This window comes from Mytilus trossulus, chromosome 1 (genome assembly GCF_036588685.1).
Source record: "Mytilus trossulus isolate FHL-02 chromosome 1, PNRI_Mtr1.1.1.hap1, whole genome shotgun sequence".
NCBI lineage: Eukaryota > Metazoa > Mollusca > Bivalvia > Mytilida > Mytilidae > Mytilus > Mytilus trossulus.
In genome coordinates, this window is record NC_086373.1 from 96,243,610 (window position 1) to 96,258,859 (window position 15,250).

General features: G+C 30.6%; 2 protein-coding genes across 7 annotated transcripts in view; one reads left to right on the forward strand and one right to left on the reverse strand.

Moving 5' to 3' along the window:
- Positions 1 to 12,742, forward strand: part of LOC134691959 (protein FAM110B-like) — a 30,975-nt gene extending 18,233 nt beyond the window's left edge. For all 6 annotated transcript variants that reach the window (XM_063552301.1, XM_063552317.1, XM_063552302.1 and 3 more), the window contains 2 exons: positions 2,489 to 3,317; positions 10,945 to 12,742. In XM_063552301.1, coding sequence (XP_063408371.1) covers positions 2,489 to 3,314 — 826 coding nt within the window. In that variant the 3' untranslated portion in view covers positions 3,315 to 3,317; positions 10,945 to 12,742. The remainder of the gene's footprint in view (positions 1 to 2,488; positions 3,318 to 10,944) is intronic.
- LOC134705030 (uncharacterized) lies at positions 8,262 to 9,230 on the reverse strand. The gene has a single exon (XM_063563802.1). The coding sequence runs from the start codon at positions 9,228 to 9,230 to the stop codon at positions 8,262 to 8,264; it is 969 nt and encodes a 322-aa protein (XP_063419872.1).
- Positions 12,743 to 15,250: the final 2,508 nt, after the last annotated feature.

A 15,250-nucleotide genomic window follows, 5' to 3' on the forward strand; every position in this document is an offset into this window, starting at 1 on the left:
TTACAAGGGCTTTCTAGGTTTGCTTGGAAATGTACCCAGCTCAATGCATATTCAATCAATATATATACTGTGTGATATCTGGGTGTAGTTTGATATTTATTGCTATAAAATATGGGATTATTTAAATTACTGATTGAAAACTGTAAGTATATTTGAGGCTTCATTAGACATATATTAATGAAATTGATTTGTACTGTCCTGATTAAGATGGATGGATTTTGTTTTTGCAATTGTTTCATAAAATGATATGGAATGAGTTAAAACAGAAATTTTATGTTCCCATATTTGTTCTTGAATTACATAATTGCAAATTCAGTATTTAAGTTATATTTCTATAGTTTATATTGAAGTTTGTCTCAAATATTAGTTGGATCAATGTTTATTTAAGCACTAATGGTTTAATATATTAAGGAATCCTCATTGAGTCTATGGGAGGGACATTATGACTTAAACAGTGCTTATTGAAAAATGACCCAAACAAAACTTTAGGGAAGGCTATATTTGAGTTTCGAAAATATGGAGTGTAGGGTAATAGGAAACAAACATTATTAGGCCTAACTTAAAGTGAAGTACACAAAAAGCTGTTTTAGTCCTTTTACTGCCACCAAAATATTTCAGATACTTCTTATCTTAGAAAATTACAATTTCATACTTTAGATTGTTCATGAAATTTGGGCTCATAGCTATAACATCATGTTTCTTTAAATTTCTGAATATGATCATGTCTGTTCTTTGGGTATATGCAGTCAGTGGGAACATGTGTTCCTCTGACAGGAAGATAGTAAAGTCAACTGCAATGTACAATAAGAACACTTAAAAATGAAGACAATAATTATAACCTCACAAAGTCTCATGATCCTCCAATATATTGAAACATCAGCTATTACAACAAAGTTTAAAGTCAGACATGATGGGCTAGATTCTCACACTTTATACTTCATTGATTTAATTAAGTTTTCATACCATGTTAGTTTTTGTCTCGCTTGACAGAGTCAAAAAGCAAGACATAGGTATGCTGTTTCCAACGTTTGTGTCTGCATCAGTGGTGTTAACAATGTATTAGTTTGAGATTAAGTCTAGTTTATGATATACCACTAGTGGTACGTCAAAGATACTTGGTATGCAGTTGTATTAGTATTTGCACATCTCATTACCATGGAGATTATTTGGTTCCACCCCCTCAGTTATGGTCTATTGACTTTAAAACTTTTGCTCAGTTTTCATACTTAAGTTTGTGATTAGGTCGGTTTATGGGAACCACTAGTGCTAGGGTAACTTTTTACCTGTTTTTTGTCAGCAGACAAGATCTGTGTCTTGAAGACACATCATAAAAGTAACAAAGAAATGTAAATGCTTTACACATTAGTTCAACCTGGATTTTTTAAAAAGTTGAATATTATGGTCTAGATTCTCCCATTTTAGGCTCCAGTGAATTTAGTTAGGTTTTCACATATCTTGGAAACTCATGTTGCTTTATCAGTTTTGAAGTATTTGTGTACTCATTTCTTCATTTTACATTTGAGAACTCACAATTAGGCTGATTTTTCATTGTAGTAACTTTTTCACATGTTTATCAGCAGTTGGCATCTGCGTCTTGTAGACACATCATTACAATAATGGATAGAAATGTAAATTGCTAATTGCACAGACATAGATTGATTCTTAAGTGGCCACCCATTAAGATTTGTAGAAACAATAATGTGACAATATTAAAATTGATAATTGATCATGACAAATTTCTCTCTTAGGGACTTGTACAGATACCATTACCATGACAAGTTCCTGACAATTTCAAAACTGTGGGGTGATGCAGAGGCAGGGTATCCCCTTTTCTCGGAAAAATTGTGTTGAGTATATAAGTAATTTGTGAGGCGTGACTAGTGCGTCTCCCTCTTTTAAGTAGTCAATGGGTCCCCAATGAAATTTCTGGTTCTGTAACTGCTGTATTGGTAATAATGCCCATACTCTCCTTTTTTTTCCCACAGCATGAAAAATTTTAAGGTGATGTTTTATTCACCTGAACTAAACATCAATATCTCAACAGTTTACAAAACATTAACAGCTTTACAGACAGAAGTAATAATAAAGTGTTCTGAAGTATTATGATTTGTTTGATTGATAATTGTGATGATAGCTAGTGGGTTTTATTATTTTACATGATTCAAGTATCTGTTAACAATTAAAATGTTTCTAAAAGATAATGTAGACATTTTTATCAGTCAGATCACTGAACATCCTAATGGCCATGTCCTTAGCTGTTTAATCTATTCCAAATATTGAGAAATTTTCAACTAAAAGTGTCAAATGAAAAAAACCATGTTAGAACAGAAATTATGTAATCCGATTCTCCGTCTATGTCTATGAAGTTACTTATATTTGCTGAGTCAGGTTACCATTATGTGTATTGATTTCTTACAAATATCAAATGGTAGATTTGTTGTAATTAATGATACTTTTACATTTAATCAATTTATTATCTCTTTTATAGACCCAAAAGTATCGTGTTGGGTGCTGAACCAAGGTCCAAATCAGATCTAGGATTGTCACCATCAGATCACAGTCCTAAATCATCCTTAGGGGACCAATCAACGGAAAATGATATAAAATCGGCAAATAGTTTGTCAGAAAATAGAGAGTCACCTGTTACACAGGAATTATGTAGAAAAGTGTCACTGGGAAAATTGTCAGGAAACATGGCCTCGGCATCGCAACAATCGACAGAATCAAAAGTTACAGAACTGGATAAACGAAAACCTTTATCTAAATCAAAAGATTTCCTGTCACCAAATGCATTTCAATCACTTAGTACTTCAGTAACTGTTTTAGTGGAAAAACGTTGTAATGCTGCAACCGAAAAATCAACCAATGAAAATAAAGAGATGGTGGTTAGAAGGAAAAAGAAACCATTGCACCGTTCTCAGTCTGATCTTAGTGGACGATGGTCAAGAAACAGTTCAGATTTCTCTGACTTGAGTTCACGAGTTTCAAGAACTAGCACTGAGGTGGAACGATTTTTTAATGAAATGGGACTTGAAAGTAGTATATTGGAGAGAATGCGTCATAAGTTTCAGATCATGCATGTAAATGATGATGAATTATTTGAAAGTATTAGTTCTATAGACTCTGCAGAGCGGAGTTCATGTAGTGAAGCCTCAATAGGGGATAAGGAAAAAGACAAAGAATTGAAGGAAAGAAATTCTGTTCAAACTTCTATAGTAGAGAAAAACGCAAGAATTATCAAGTGGTTATGTAATGTGAAGAAAGCACGAACAAATCCAAGAAGTGAGACACAATCACCACAAGCAAAGAAATAAAAGGTACGGTAGTTTGTATACCTGTGTGAGAAATTAATGATTACCATGTTAAATAAGATATTTACACATAAGATAATTAACTTCATATCTAATGTCCTACTGATAAATTAAACAGAAACATAGATATTTGGCTCAAATTTAAGTATCTAAGATTTTTGTTCTTTTTGTTCACCAAAGGCTTCTTCATATTATACTTGTATCTAGGGAAATCTTTTTTTTTTTTTTTTTTTTTTTTTTTTTTTTTTTATTTTTATTTTTTTTTATCCAACATATATAATATACAACAGTACAGTTTTCAAACAATAAGTTCATATATATAAATGTAATATAATACAACCTATTAGAAAATGTATAGAACTTGAAAATAACATTTTGTTTGGATTTTATAATTGTATCTTATTAAAAAGGACATACAAAAAAAATATAGAGAATTAATAAATAAAAGAATTAAAAGATGATTAAAGAAAAAGAAAAAAAAAACAAAAGCAACAAAAAAAAACAATATAAAAAAAAAAAAAAAAAAAAATCAAAAAAAAAATCATTTTGATGTCTGCTAATTTTTTCATAGTTGCTCATCCACCAAATTATCCTGTAAAGCCTCTTGGTAAATGCACCAAGCTTGATTAAACTTTTCAAAACATTTATTTTTAACTGATATCTTCTTCTCCAAAATATAATGATGCTTTATTTTTTCAATCAATGCTGTTAAACTTAATTCTCCTTTAAAATATCGTGTATTATATATATATTGTTTAATCCAGAGAAAAATATTGTTTTGAGGGTCACCTTTGTACATTCGTGATAAATTTCCAAACAAAAAAATATCCTGTGTAAATGGTATACTAATACCGTTATGGAGAAACCACATTTCAGTTTGCTCAATAAATTGTTGTACATAATAACAATCCCACAGTATATGTTCAATTGATTCAAGTTCAGTCTTACAAAAAGTACAATATGGGTTTTGCACAATCCCAATTTTGTTTAAAAACGTATTTGTTGCCAGAATTTTATGATTAATTCTATACTGAAGCCATTGTAGCTTAGTATTTTTTGTAATAGCAAATGGTAGTTGAAAAATCTTTTTCCAGTTTTGATTTTCTAAACCTAAAATTGCTTCCCATCTTTTTACTCCTGTAGGAACAGTGTTGTTTTTGTTTAGCACCAAATACATATCTTTAGATCCCTTTTTGCTTTTGAGAATGGTCTTTATAACTGATGGTATGAAAGGAGATACTAATTTATAATCTCCCCTTTTAATTTTTTTGGAAGTCTTAGTTAGCATAGAAATTATGCTATTATATTTCATGATGTCTATATCCATCTGAAAACACTCCTGAAATTGATAAAAATTTAGAAAGGTACCATTCTCCCCCACAATATCATTTACATATAAAATACCCTTACTATGCCAGTCTTTGAAAAAAACTGGTTTGTTATCAATTTGGAATAGGTTATTCATCCAAATTGGACTGGAAAGAAAATATTCCCAGTCGTGCAAATTCATTTCTTTTTCAATTACCATTTGCCAAGCACCCAGTACATCTTTCCAAAATTTATTCTTAATACTTTGCTGTAGTTGCTTTACATAGCTATTACCACAACTAAATAATCTATCTTTATCAACATATGACAAAAATATATTTCGCCATTTACAATCATTTCTACAAATTCTTCTAATCCAAGTACATTTCAAAGCATTTATAAAAGCATGTAAATTAATCATTTTTAAGCCTCCATCACAATAATCTTTTTGTATTACATCTTTTTTCACTCTATGAACTGGTGAGTTCCAAATAAACTTATACATCAGTTCATTTATCTGTTTAATAATATCTTCACTTGGATTAGGTAGTGACAATATTAAATGATTTAAAATTGGCAACATAAGTGTCTTTACAACAGTAATTCGACCAATAACAGTAATGTTACGTCTAGACCATTGTTTGACTAGTCTTTTTATTTTTACAATATTTTCATCATAATTGATTTTAACTAGTTTTTCTAAATCAACATCAAAATTAACACCCAATAATTTAAAGGATGTGCTTCCCCAAGTAAGATTTTGATTTGTACTAAGTGTCTCTGTGCTGTACTTTTTACTTCCAATCCAAATGACATGAGTTTTGGAAAAATTCATATTCAAACCAGATATTTTAGCAAACCAATCTAGTTCCAATAATGCCTCATTTAAAGATTCTTCACTACCATCTAGAAGTAGTGATGTATCGTCAGCAAACTGCGAGAGTTTGTGTTCAACATCAAGAACTTTGATTCCATTTATATTTTTGTTATCTCTTATTTTTAACGCTAAAATTTCAGCACAAAGAATGAAAAGATAAGGCGATAATGGATCACCTTGCCTACAACCCCGTTCAACAGTGAAAAAGTCTGAAAGATTCCCTCCCTGAATGACTGCTGAATTAATGCTTTGATAGAGCACTTTCACCCAATTTATAATAGAATCGCCAAAATTAAAAAATTTCAATACATTTAAAAGAAATTCCCATGAAATGGAATCAAAGGCTTTTTCAAAATCTATCAGCAATAAAAGGCCTGGTATATCATTATCTTCAGTATATTCCATGATATCATAGATCAATCTTAGATTTTCCCCAATATATCTTCCACTCATAAAACCTGTCTGATCAGTATCAATAAGTTTAGTCAAAACTGTTCTAAATCTTCCTGCTATAACCCCAGAGCCAATTTTATATACAGTATTAAGCAAAGATATAGGGCGCCAGTTTTTTAAAAAATGTCTAGGTTTGTTACCCTTTGGAAGACATGTAATTATCCCCTGTTTTTGAGTAACAGAAAGTTCCCCTTTATCATACCCTGCATTCAAGGATCTTACAACAAAAATTTTTAAGTCAGGCCAGAAAAATTTAAAAAATTCACTTGAAAAACCATCTGATCCAGGCGTTTTATTGCTTTTCATTCTTTTTAAAGTTTCACCAGCTTCCTGAACTGATATTTCACCTTCTAGTTTATCTTGTTCATCCAAAGATAACTTTCTAACATTTACATTTTGTAGACTATTTTCAATATCTTTAGGTTTACAACATTCAACATCTCTGTTTTTGTACAAATTTTCATAAAATATTTTAACCTGTTTAAGTATTTCTTTTTGGTTAGTTACAATATCACCATTTTCTTTTTCAACCTTTGGAATAATCTTGCTGGTAAAATTCTTAGATTCAAGTCCACAAAAATAACTTGTGGGTTTTTCTCCCTCTTCTATCCACTGTATTCTAGATCGAACTATTTTACCATGCATTTTTTCCTTTCTGAATTTTTCTAGTTCATTTTTTTTGTCTTCCAATTGCTGTATAGAACCTGAGTTTACATTTTCTTCTAAAATATTAATGTCATCTTTTAAAGTTTTTTCCCTTCTCTCTCTTTCCTTCTTTTTGAAGCTAGAGTATGAGATAGTTTTGCCCCTCACCTCCATTAATAGAGTTTCCAAAAACAACTGACTGTTAATTGTAAAATGAAGATCATTATTATTCACTTCATTAATATTGTCAAAATTATATACCAAGGCTGCATACTGTTTTTTTACATCCAAAATTTTTTCCTTGATAACATTAACATAGTCAGCATCATACAACAAAGAATTATTGAACTTCCATAAACCTTTCCCCCTAATGAATGGATTCAATTCAAGTTCTAGAATAATTCTAGAATGATCCGATCGGTAACTGGGTTCTACACAGCAATTTTTCAAAAACGACAAAATGTTTTCAGAAAATAAGAAAAAATCAAGCCTAGCTTGTTTGAAAGGTGATTTTTTTCTCCAAGTGTATCTACACAGGTCAGGAAAAAGTTCCCTAAAGGGGTCAACTAGAGATCTATCGTCAATCAATTCTAAAAGTTTGTCTCTAGCATTAGGATTATTTATGTGTAAATAATTATAACAATCTAAATTTGGATTTAACACAAGATTAAAATCTCCACAGATAATAAAACACTCATTTTCAAAATCATCAATAATTGACATAATATGCTCATAAAAAAATGGACTGTCAGTATTTGGGCCATATATAGTTATGAGAGTAAAACGGACTTTATCTACAACCAAATCCAAAGCTAAGTAGTTTCCATCAATGTCCCTTTTTTCTTTAAGTACTTTCCACTCAAAATTATTTTTAAACATAATAGCTACACCTCTTGAATTTGAAGAAAAGGATGAAAAGTAGCATTCATATCCCCATAACGTTCTTATACTATTTTCTTTATCCACTGTGAAATGAGTGTCTTGAAGACAATAAATGTTATGGTTTCCAGATTTTAGAAAACTAAATACATCCCTCCTTTTAGATAAATCACCCAGACCCTGGCAGTTAACAGACAGTATCTTTAAAGAGCCCATAATGGTTTGAAATATGTGTACATCATCATTTCATATAAGCATGCATTTTTACATATGATCATCCATATTATACATTCACATGAGACACAAAGACATATACGCAAAGGTTTGCTCAAAACATCTAGATATGGTGGTATAAAAATTCTCAACATACATGTATTACCAAGCCTCGTACATGGACCAACAGTGTTATTCAATACTTTACAGACATTCAATTCATAGAAAAAAATAAGATTAACAGACAAAAAAAGTGTTAAAAAAATTAAATATTTCAATATGTTTTGCCACATTGTAGTTGGGATTTGTCAGTTTATGCAGTTTGCCTTATATGACACCAACAAAATAATAGTTCAACAAAAATTAAGATTATCTGTACAAAAAAAAAAATTAACATCAATATGTATTGTAGAAAGAAAATCAATACTATATATGATCTATAGTTAAAAGAGAGATAACTCTGATTTTTTTATACAAAGAAAGGGAGATAAGCACAAATATTAAGTCAAATATCAACAATGAACTATAGAATTCTCAAAACTGTCCGTGAGGTCCAAGTTCTAATTACGTAACATCTATTTCCCTTGCTGTACTCTGTAATGAATGTCATCATATAGTCCAAATTTCAGCTGAAGTCCTGCAGGTGTTCTACCATAAATTCCACAATTAAAGTACCAGACAGACTCAAACTCGTCAGTTTTTCTAAGTCTCTCAATTAAACTCATGTTTCTTTGAGTAACGTCATCCACAAATCTAATTTTACTGGTCAATTCTTTCCTACATCTCATAATTTGGCGCTTAACATCACTACTGAATAGCTTGACAATAACTGGATAGGGCCCAGCCTTTTGGGATGGTATACGATGGATTGCAACCACATCTCTGTTTTCTAATTGCACATTTAGTTCTTTTTTCACAGTTTCCATAAAGTCCTTTCTAAGATCTTGTTTATCCTTTCTTGGAAAATTTATTATTTTAATGTTATTTTTTCTCGAGTACTGCTCGTTATAATTGCTGCTTATATCAGCCTGTCTTGAAAGTCGACTTGTTTCGTTTAAGTCTCTTCTAATTGTTGTATTGGAATACTGTATAGCTTGTATCTTATTTTTCAGGTCTTCATTTTCTATAGTTAAAGCATCAAATTTTTCCTGCATTTCATTTTTAACTTCTTCCACTTTTTCATCAATCTTCTTTTGTACAGTTATTTTAAATTCATTCATCAGCTTTTTGACAATTAAAGTAACAACTTGCTCAAGATCACTAGTTTTAATCAGATCTTTTGTTACTCTATCAAGGTCCTCTCTCCTTGTCACACCTTCAAGTTTGATTTTAATTTCATCAATATCCTTTTGAAAGTTCATTATGCCAGATAAGTCTAAACTATTGTTTGATTCATTAGATACGTCTGAATGAGTTCGTTTACTAGGTGGTGGTTTATTCTTATCTACTTTTGCTGCAAGCAATGTCTGAACAGTATTCACAGGTTTAGTAGTAGGTCTTTTGTTTGTTGATTTTAAACCAGCTAAATTTTGCCCTGAAGACATACTGTACATATATTGTCACCTCTAGTAGTAGAAATCAATAATCAAATATCAAAATAGATCCTTCTGGAAAAAATCTTTCACAAGTCACAAAATTATTCCTGTTGAAAAATATTCCACAAAAATTTTATCATTCTAATCTCCATTGAATTAGCTATCACATAGTACTAAATTCACAGACAGTGTCTTCCTAAATTTGTCATAAAGCTGCAAAAACTGGGAGCTAACTTTCTAAGGTGTTAACTGCTCGGCAGCCATATTGGTTTCTAGGGAAATCTAGTTGTAACAAATTGATTTGATCAGTGAGTATCTTTTTAACTCAAAATTTGTTAGGATGTTTTGCCTTGGTGTGAATCATGTTTATTATTATTCATTGTCTTTAATAGCCACAAACATCTTCTAATATTCTGATTGGTATTTTCAAATTTCATCTCCTCTGAAATGATATACCAAATCTTTTCAAGTTAAAAAAAAAAGTAGTGATTTTAGACTCTGTATACAGATTCCCAAGTATTTACTGACCAGTGACATGCTCCAGTATGCATGGCCTCTGTAATTGGTAAATGCATACATTTATTGATTGCTATGGACCAAGAATCAAGTTTTATATTATTCTGACTTTTAAGAGAAACTGAACTGAACCGGTATGTGCATGTACTAGGTATAGTGCGTTTTCTCATTATAGTGTATAAAATTGAAAAATTAAGTAAATCCTTATTCTGAAGGGTAAATTATTCAAATTTAACAAGTCTTTATGAATTTTTACATGATTAATGATCTTTTAATCCCTGTATGCCTTTTATGTCAATTCAATTTGGAGCAATTGCTATAAATTGAGTCTAGTTTATCTTTCTTAGGAGTTATGACCCTTTTTAAATGCTGATGGCAGCAATCAATTATGCATAAAACATACATCTGATTGTAAAATAAATCAGGCTTTTGCATGTTTTTCTATCCTTTCATGATAAGCTATCTATTATTAACTCTGATCAAAAAGATTGAACAACAAAAATTCAATTGATGAATAGTAGATATAAAAAGATATTACAAGGTTTCTTCAATCAGTTGTCTCTTCATATTTAATTAATCTCTCTGATTTAATCATACAATTCTGATGTAGATTCAGAAACAAATGGTTCTAGTCAGTCAAATACATCTAGAAAATTTCTTGTCATTTGATTAGTTAATGTTATTCTAAATGGTGTGATGTGATGATATACAAGGATATAAGGATCCAGTTGTGGTATTAAAACCAATGAAAAAACTTTAAATATACATGAAACCAAATGACTTAGAGGTTAGCAACAATAGGTCAATGTACTGCTTTTAATTATGAGAAATCTTAATTCACAGCAATTTTGATACTAAAAAGCTTAAAATAAAACAGAGAATCACTAAATGGAAATGGGGAATGTATCAAAGAGACAACAACCTGACAAAAGCAGAAAAAATACTAAGGCCATCAACAGGTCTTCAACTCCGTGAGAAAATACTGTTCCTGCACCCGGAGGCAGGCTTCAGCTGGCCCCTAAACAGAAATATGTTTTGAATAGTTCTTGTGACAGTCTCAGTAGATATTTGTATTCATGTAGGTGCAGGTTTTTTTTTTATCTGATTGAATTATATGTTCTGTCTACTTATGTTGAAATTAATTTGTAATTATCATAAGTTCCTAGTGTTTAAAGAAATGTTACATTTATTTTTTGTATCATTGCAGTTTGTTTTTGACAGAAAAGACAAGAGAAGACCAATTATAAAATCAAATAATACAACTAACAAGTCTTTCATATAAACCATATTATTGAACGTTATGATCATTGTTTATAGTGCTCTGTTTATTACCTATACATTTTATTACTTGTAAATTGATTTAATATAAGTATTTTTTCTGAACATAGTTTTATCATGGGAACAAATATAAATGTATAAAGAGCATTTGTAGATGCCATTTTATTTGATAGTCAACTTTTGCATATATCTTTTATGTCTATGTTGGATGGGTCTACTTAGATATTTGATAATCAATCATTCTGCATATATTTTCTTTGTCCATGCTGTTTGTACTTTGAAGGAGCAATCATATAGAATTTCTGAAATCCAACATATCTCATTGGAATAATAATTGTGTTCATATCATGTTGTTTCTCAAATGTTTTTGTGCCAAAGTCAGTAACATTTTAGAATTCAACTGTATTAACGAAATATATCATTTTTTTTTTAAATATTTTGTTCAGTTTAGCATTTAATGTAATGAAGCTAGTTGTGATAGTAAAAGAAAGTTTTGAGTAAGAAATATTTGTACTGCAACTAGTTGTGTTTATTTCCTAAATATAGTACTTAACATAGCTATATAGGGATGAAAATAAGTTTGATATTTGTATTACGATTGAAAAAGCTATCAGTTAATTAATTTAAGTTGCAGTATAAAAACAATATTAGGTCAATGTCATAAAACATATAAACTTTTTTGTACTCAGCGCAAAACTTGCGAAGGGTTCAGTAAAACCTCGCTCTTCCCTAGTTTCTCAGCCTCATACTAAAAAGTTAATATTTTTCTTTCATTGACCTAATATTGTATATATATTGGTTTACCAGGGTTCTAGTTCACAACATTTAAAAACATTTCAGTTCTACTCACGAAAAAATTGTGGAAAAATTCATCCAGCTCATGAATTAAAATTCAATTTCAAATTGAATGTCACTTTCACTAGTGAACTCAAATCCAATAATCAAGCATTTCACAGCATCAAAAGGGGAGTAATTCAATCATAAATATACTTATTTCAGAAAATAAAAATATACTAACTGTGTAAATAAAATTCTGTATTGTTTTCATGATGTCAAATGGACCTTGAATGAAAGGTTAAATGTTTTAGAAATCATAGTTATGAGGTTCCATTTGAGATTTGCCTTCATTTTTAGTAAAAATTTGTAAGGATAAGCCTTACGACCCCATGTAATTCATACATAAAAAAAACATACTCATTTATTTACAAAAAACCAATTTGTTTGTTCAGAGAATAAGAAAGATGTTAACATACAAAGTTCTACAAAATCAATTGGCTAGTAATTTTTTTTCTATAATGAAGCTGAACATTTAATTCATAAAACGACTAAAACCATGTTATTACCAATGGTATTTCATATCAGGGATGTTTATGATAATAAAGCCAGTTTTGCTATCATGAGAAGGAACTTTAGTCAGCAAAAAACTGAAAATCAAACTTCACAGCCAAAAAATGTAAAAAATAGAAATATCTCTTTAGATTGTTGCTGTGAATAATAAACTGGTATGCAAGACTTCAAATACTATATATGTCTTTGAACCATTTCAATGTCAGAATCTGAATGCCCATGGGTAATTTTATTATTATATGCACCAACAAAATCCATTTTTAGTGTTTGATCTAATTTGCATTGTACTGTATACATATATGAAGGACTCAGAGGGACAAAGGGGACACTTGAATCAGATTTTTATGTTTAGATACCAGTGGCAGATCCAGAACTTTTTCTAAAGGGGGGGGGGGGGGGGGGGGGCTCTGACTGACTTAAGAGGGGGCCCGCCTCAGTCATGCTTCAATGATTCCCTATATAATCAACAAAATTTTTCCAAAGAAAGGGGGGGCCCGGGCCCCCTGGATCCGCCTATGGATATAAGCTTGTGAAAGTATGACCCAAGGTCACCCACCAGAGAGATCCTGAAACAAAATATTTAAAATACATGTACAATGAACATATGATGACACCTATTGGCAATAAAATTGTTATGTAGATATTTATATTACAATAAACAGGAATTATTTTATAAATGTTAAAATTCATGTAAGAACATCAAAAAGATGTAAAATATATCACTGTGATTCTAATTTTGACATTGTGCCTTGTGTAATGTTGAGTTTATAAATTATAAATACAAGCCTATTTGTAGTTACCCATATAATTGTGTATTTGTCATAATCAGCATTATTGTTTTGTTTGTATGGTAGAAAGCAAAATATTCTGTTTCTAACATTGCATATTTTTTTAAATAAACATTATGAATTTTTTATCGTCATTTCTTGTGTCTTTCTTCTCAAAAATAATTGGTGAATTGATCACAATTTAAAACATGCTACGTATTTAGATCATTATTAGTGAATATTAGCAGCATGAGATATTTTAGATATACTAGAAAACACCCGTGATATCGCGGGTCCGTGACTGAATTAAAGTTTATAACTATGCGCAAGACTAATTTTTGTATTAGTATTGTCATCTGATAAAGTCATGCCGATTATAAGATAGTTATCACAGTTTTCTCTGCTTTCAAATCTTTCTGTTTGAACCCGCCCAACTGGAACTTATCAATTATTGGTAATATTAATTATTTGGAAAACAAAAGGTCCTGGGATGGAGTATTTTTTTAATCAACAGCATTGTCCCATATTAGTTATAAATAAAGTTGAATTCTTTGATTCGTTGTTTTACGTCATGCCCGCTAACAAATTGAAAACTGTACCTATACGCCTCATTTTAGTATTCGTATTGTTATCTTGTAAAGTCTTACTGATTAAAATACTACAATAAGTTACAATTTGACAATTTAGTAGTGTCAACCCTGTGATTATGACCCGTGAATATAGCATATCCTGAATACACCGTTTGGTGGTGCGCCTGGTCAAATGCGGAACGTACAGATAAGGTAACAGGTAACAGATGAATATACTATTGGTATCGGTATCGGACTCGACCCGGAACTTCTTAATTATTGGCAATATTAATTACGTGGAAAACAAAAGGGCCTGGAGTGGTGTAATTTTTAATCTACACCTTTGTACTATATTAGTTATATATAAAGTTGAATTCGTTGATTCATCGTTTTTACGTGATGACGGCTGACAAATTGGACCTCGTAATTTTAGTATTATAGATGATTGTGACTAAGTACATAAAGTATCGTAAGGAGGTAGTATTGCTGAAGGGTTTTCCTGACAGACCAATGGTCCGAGTACACAGTTATCGTCCTTTGATTTTCCACGAATATAGTCCTTAGTGTGGACAGTGTGTTACTTGCCAATGTTTGTTATACCCCTTCCAAATTTATTTCTCCATGTTTTATGCCTCATATTGCAAGTCGGGGGGTGAAATGACACTGTAAAAAAATTTGGGTCATAAATATTAATGTAAATTAGTGATTAGGTCCAGCTGAAAAGGTAAAAAATTAGCACTTCAGAAGCTGTCAAAAGATTTCAAGACCCCCTCAACTTACAATTGTCCATATTTTGAGTTAGAGCTGATGAAGTTTTCTATTATTTTGATATAATTTGTCCCAAAAGTAGTACAACACACTGTAAAAATATTATTGAGAAAGCGCAGGTGAGATTTTTTAAATTTTCATTTATTATCTAAAAGAAATGCACTACGAAATAACTGTGTACTCGGACCTAAGAGGTGAAATCAGGAAATATAGAATCTGTACTTTGGCAACTTCCCTAAATGTTTTGATGGTTTCAATTTGTCAAATAGCATAAAACTAAAGGATTAGAATTTTTATTTGATAGAATTTCTGCAAAAATGACCAATTTTGGCATTATATGGTCAAAATAAGCATTTCATAGCTTTTTCAATTTTGATGCACAAGTGGCATTCTGACTTTCTATCTGACATATTTTTATGTGTCAATTTTTGTGTTTCAATGTTTAATCCAGTTGTATTACTCATTTGTGAACTCTGAATCTTAAGAAAAGAAGATTATCTCAGACAATATGAGCAAAATGTGTTGTATAAATGACCCTCTTCTAACGCCCTGTTTGGATCAAGTTAAATGTTAGGAGCATGGCACATAAAAGTTGAAGTCCATAATAAAGACCTCACGAAATTTGTATAAAAAGCATTTAACAATGTCTTTTGTACCTGTTTTATTTCACATAATATCTCTCTTTACTTCTGCAGGATAGCATGTGGTTCAAATATAAGCCTGTTGAGACTAAAATTGCATGCAATTTTTCACTAAAAAGTGAAAAATCTTTGTATCAGACCAT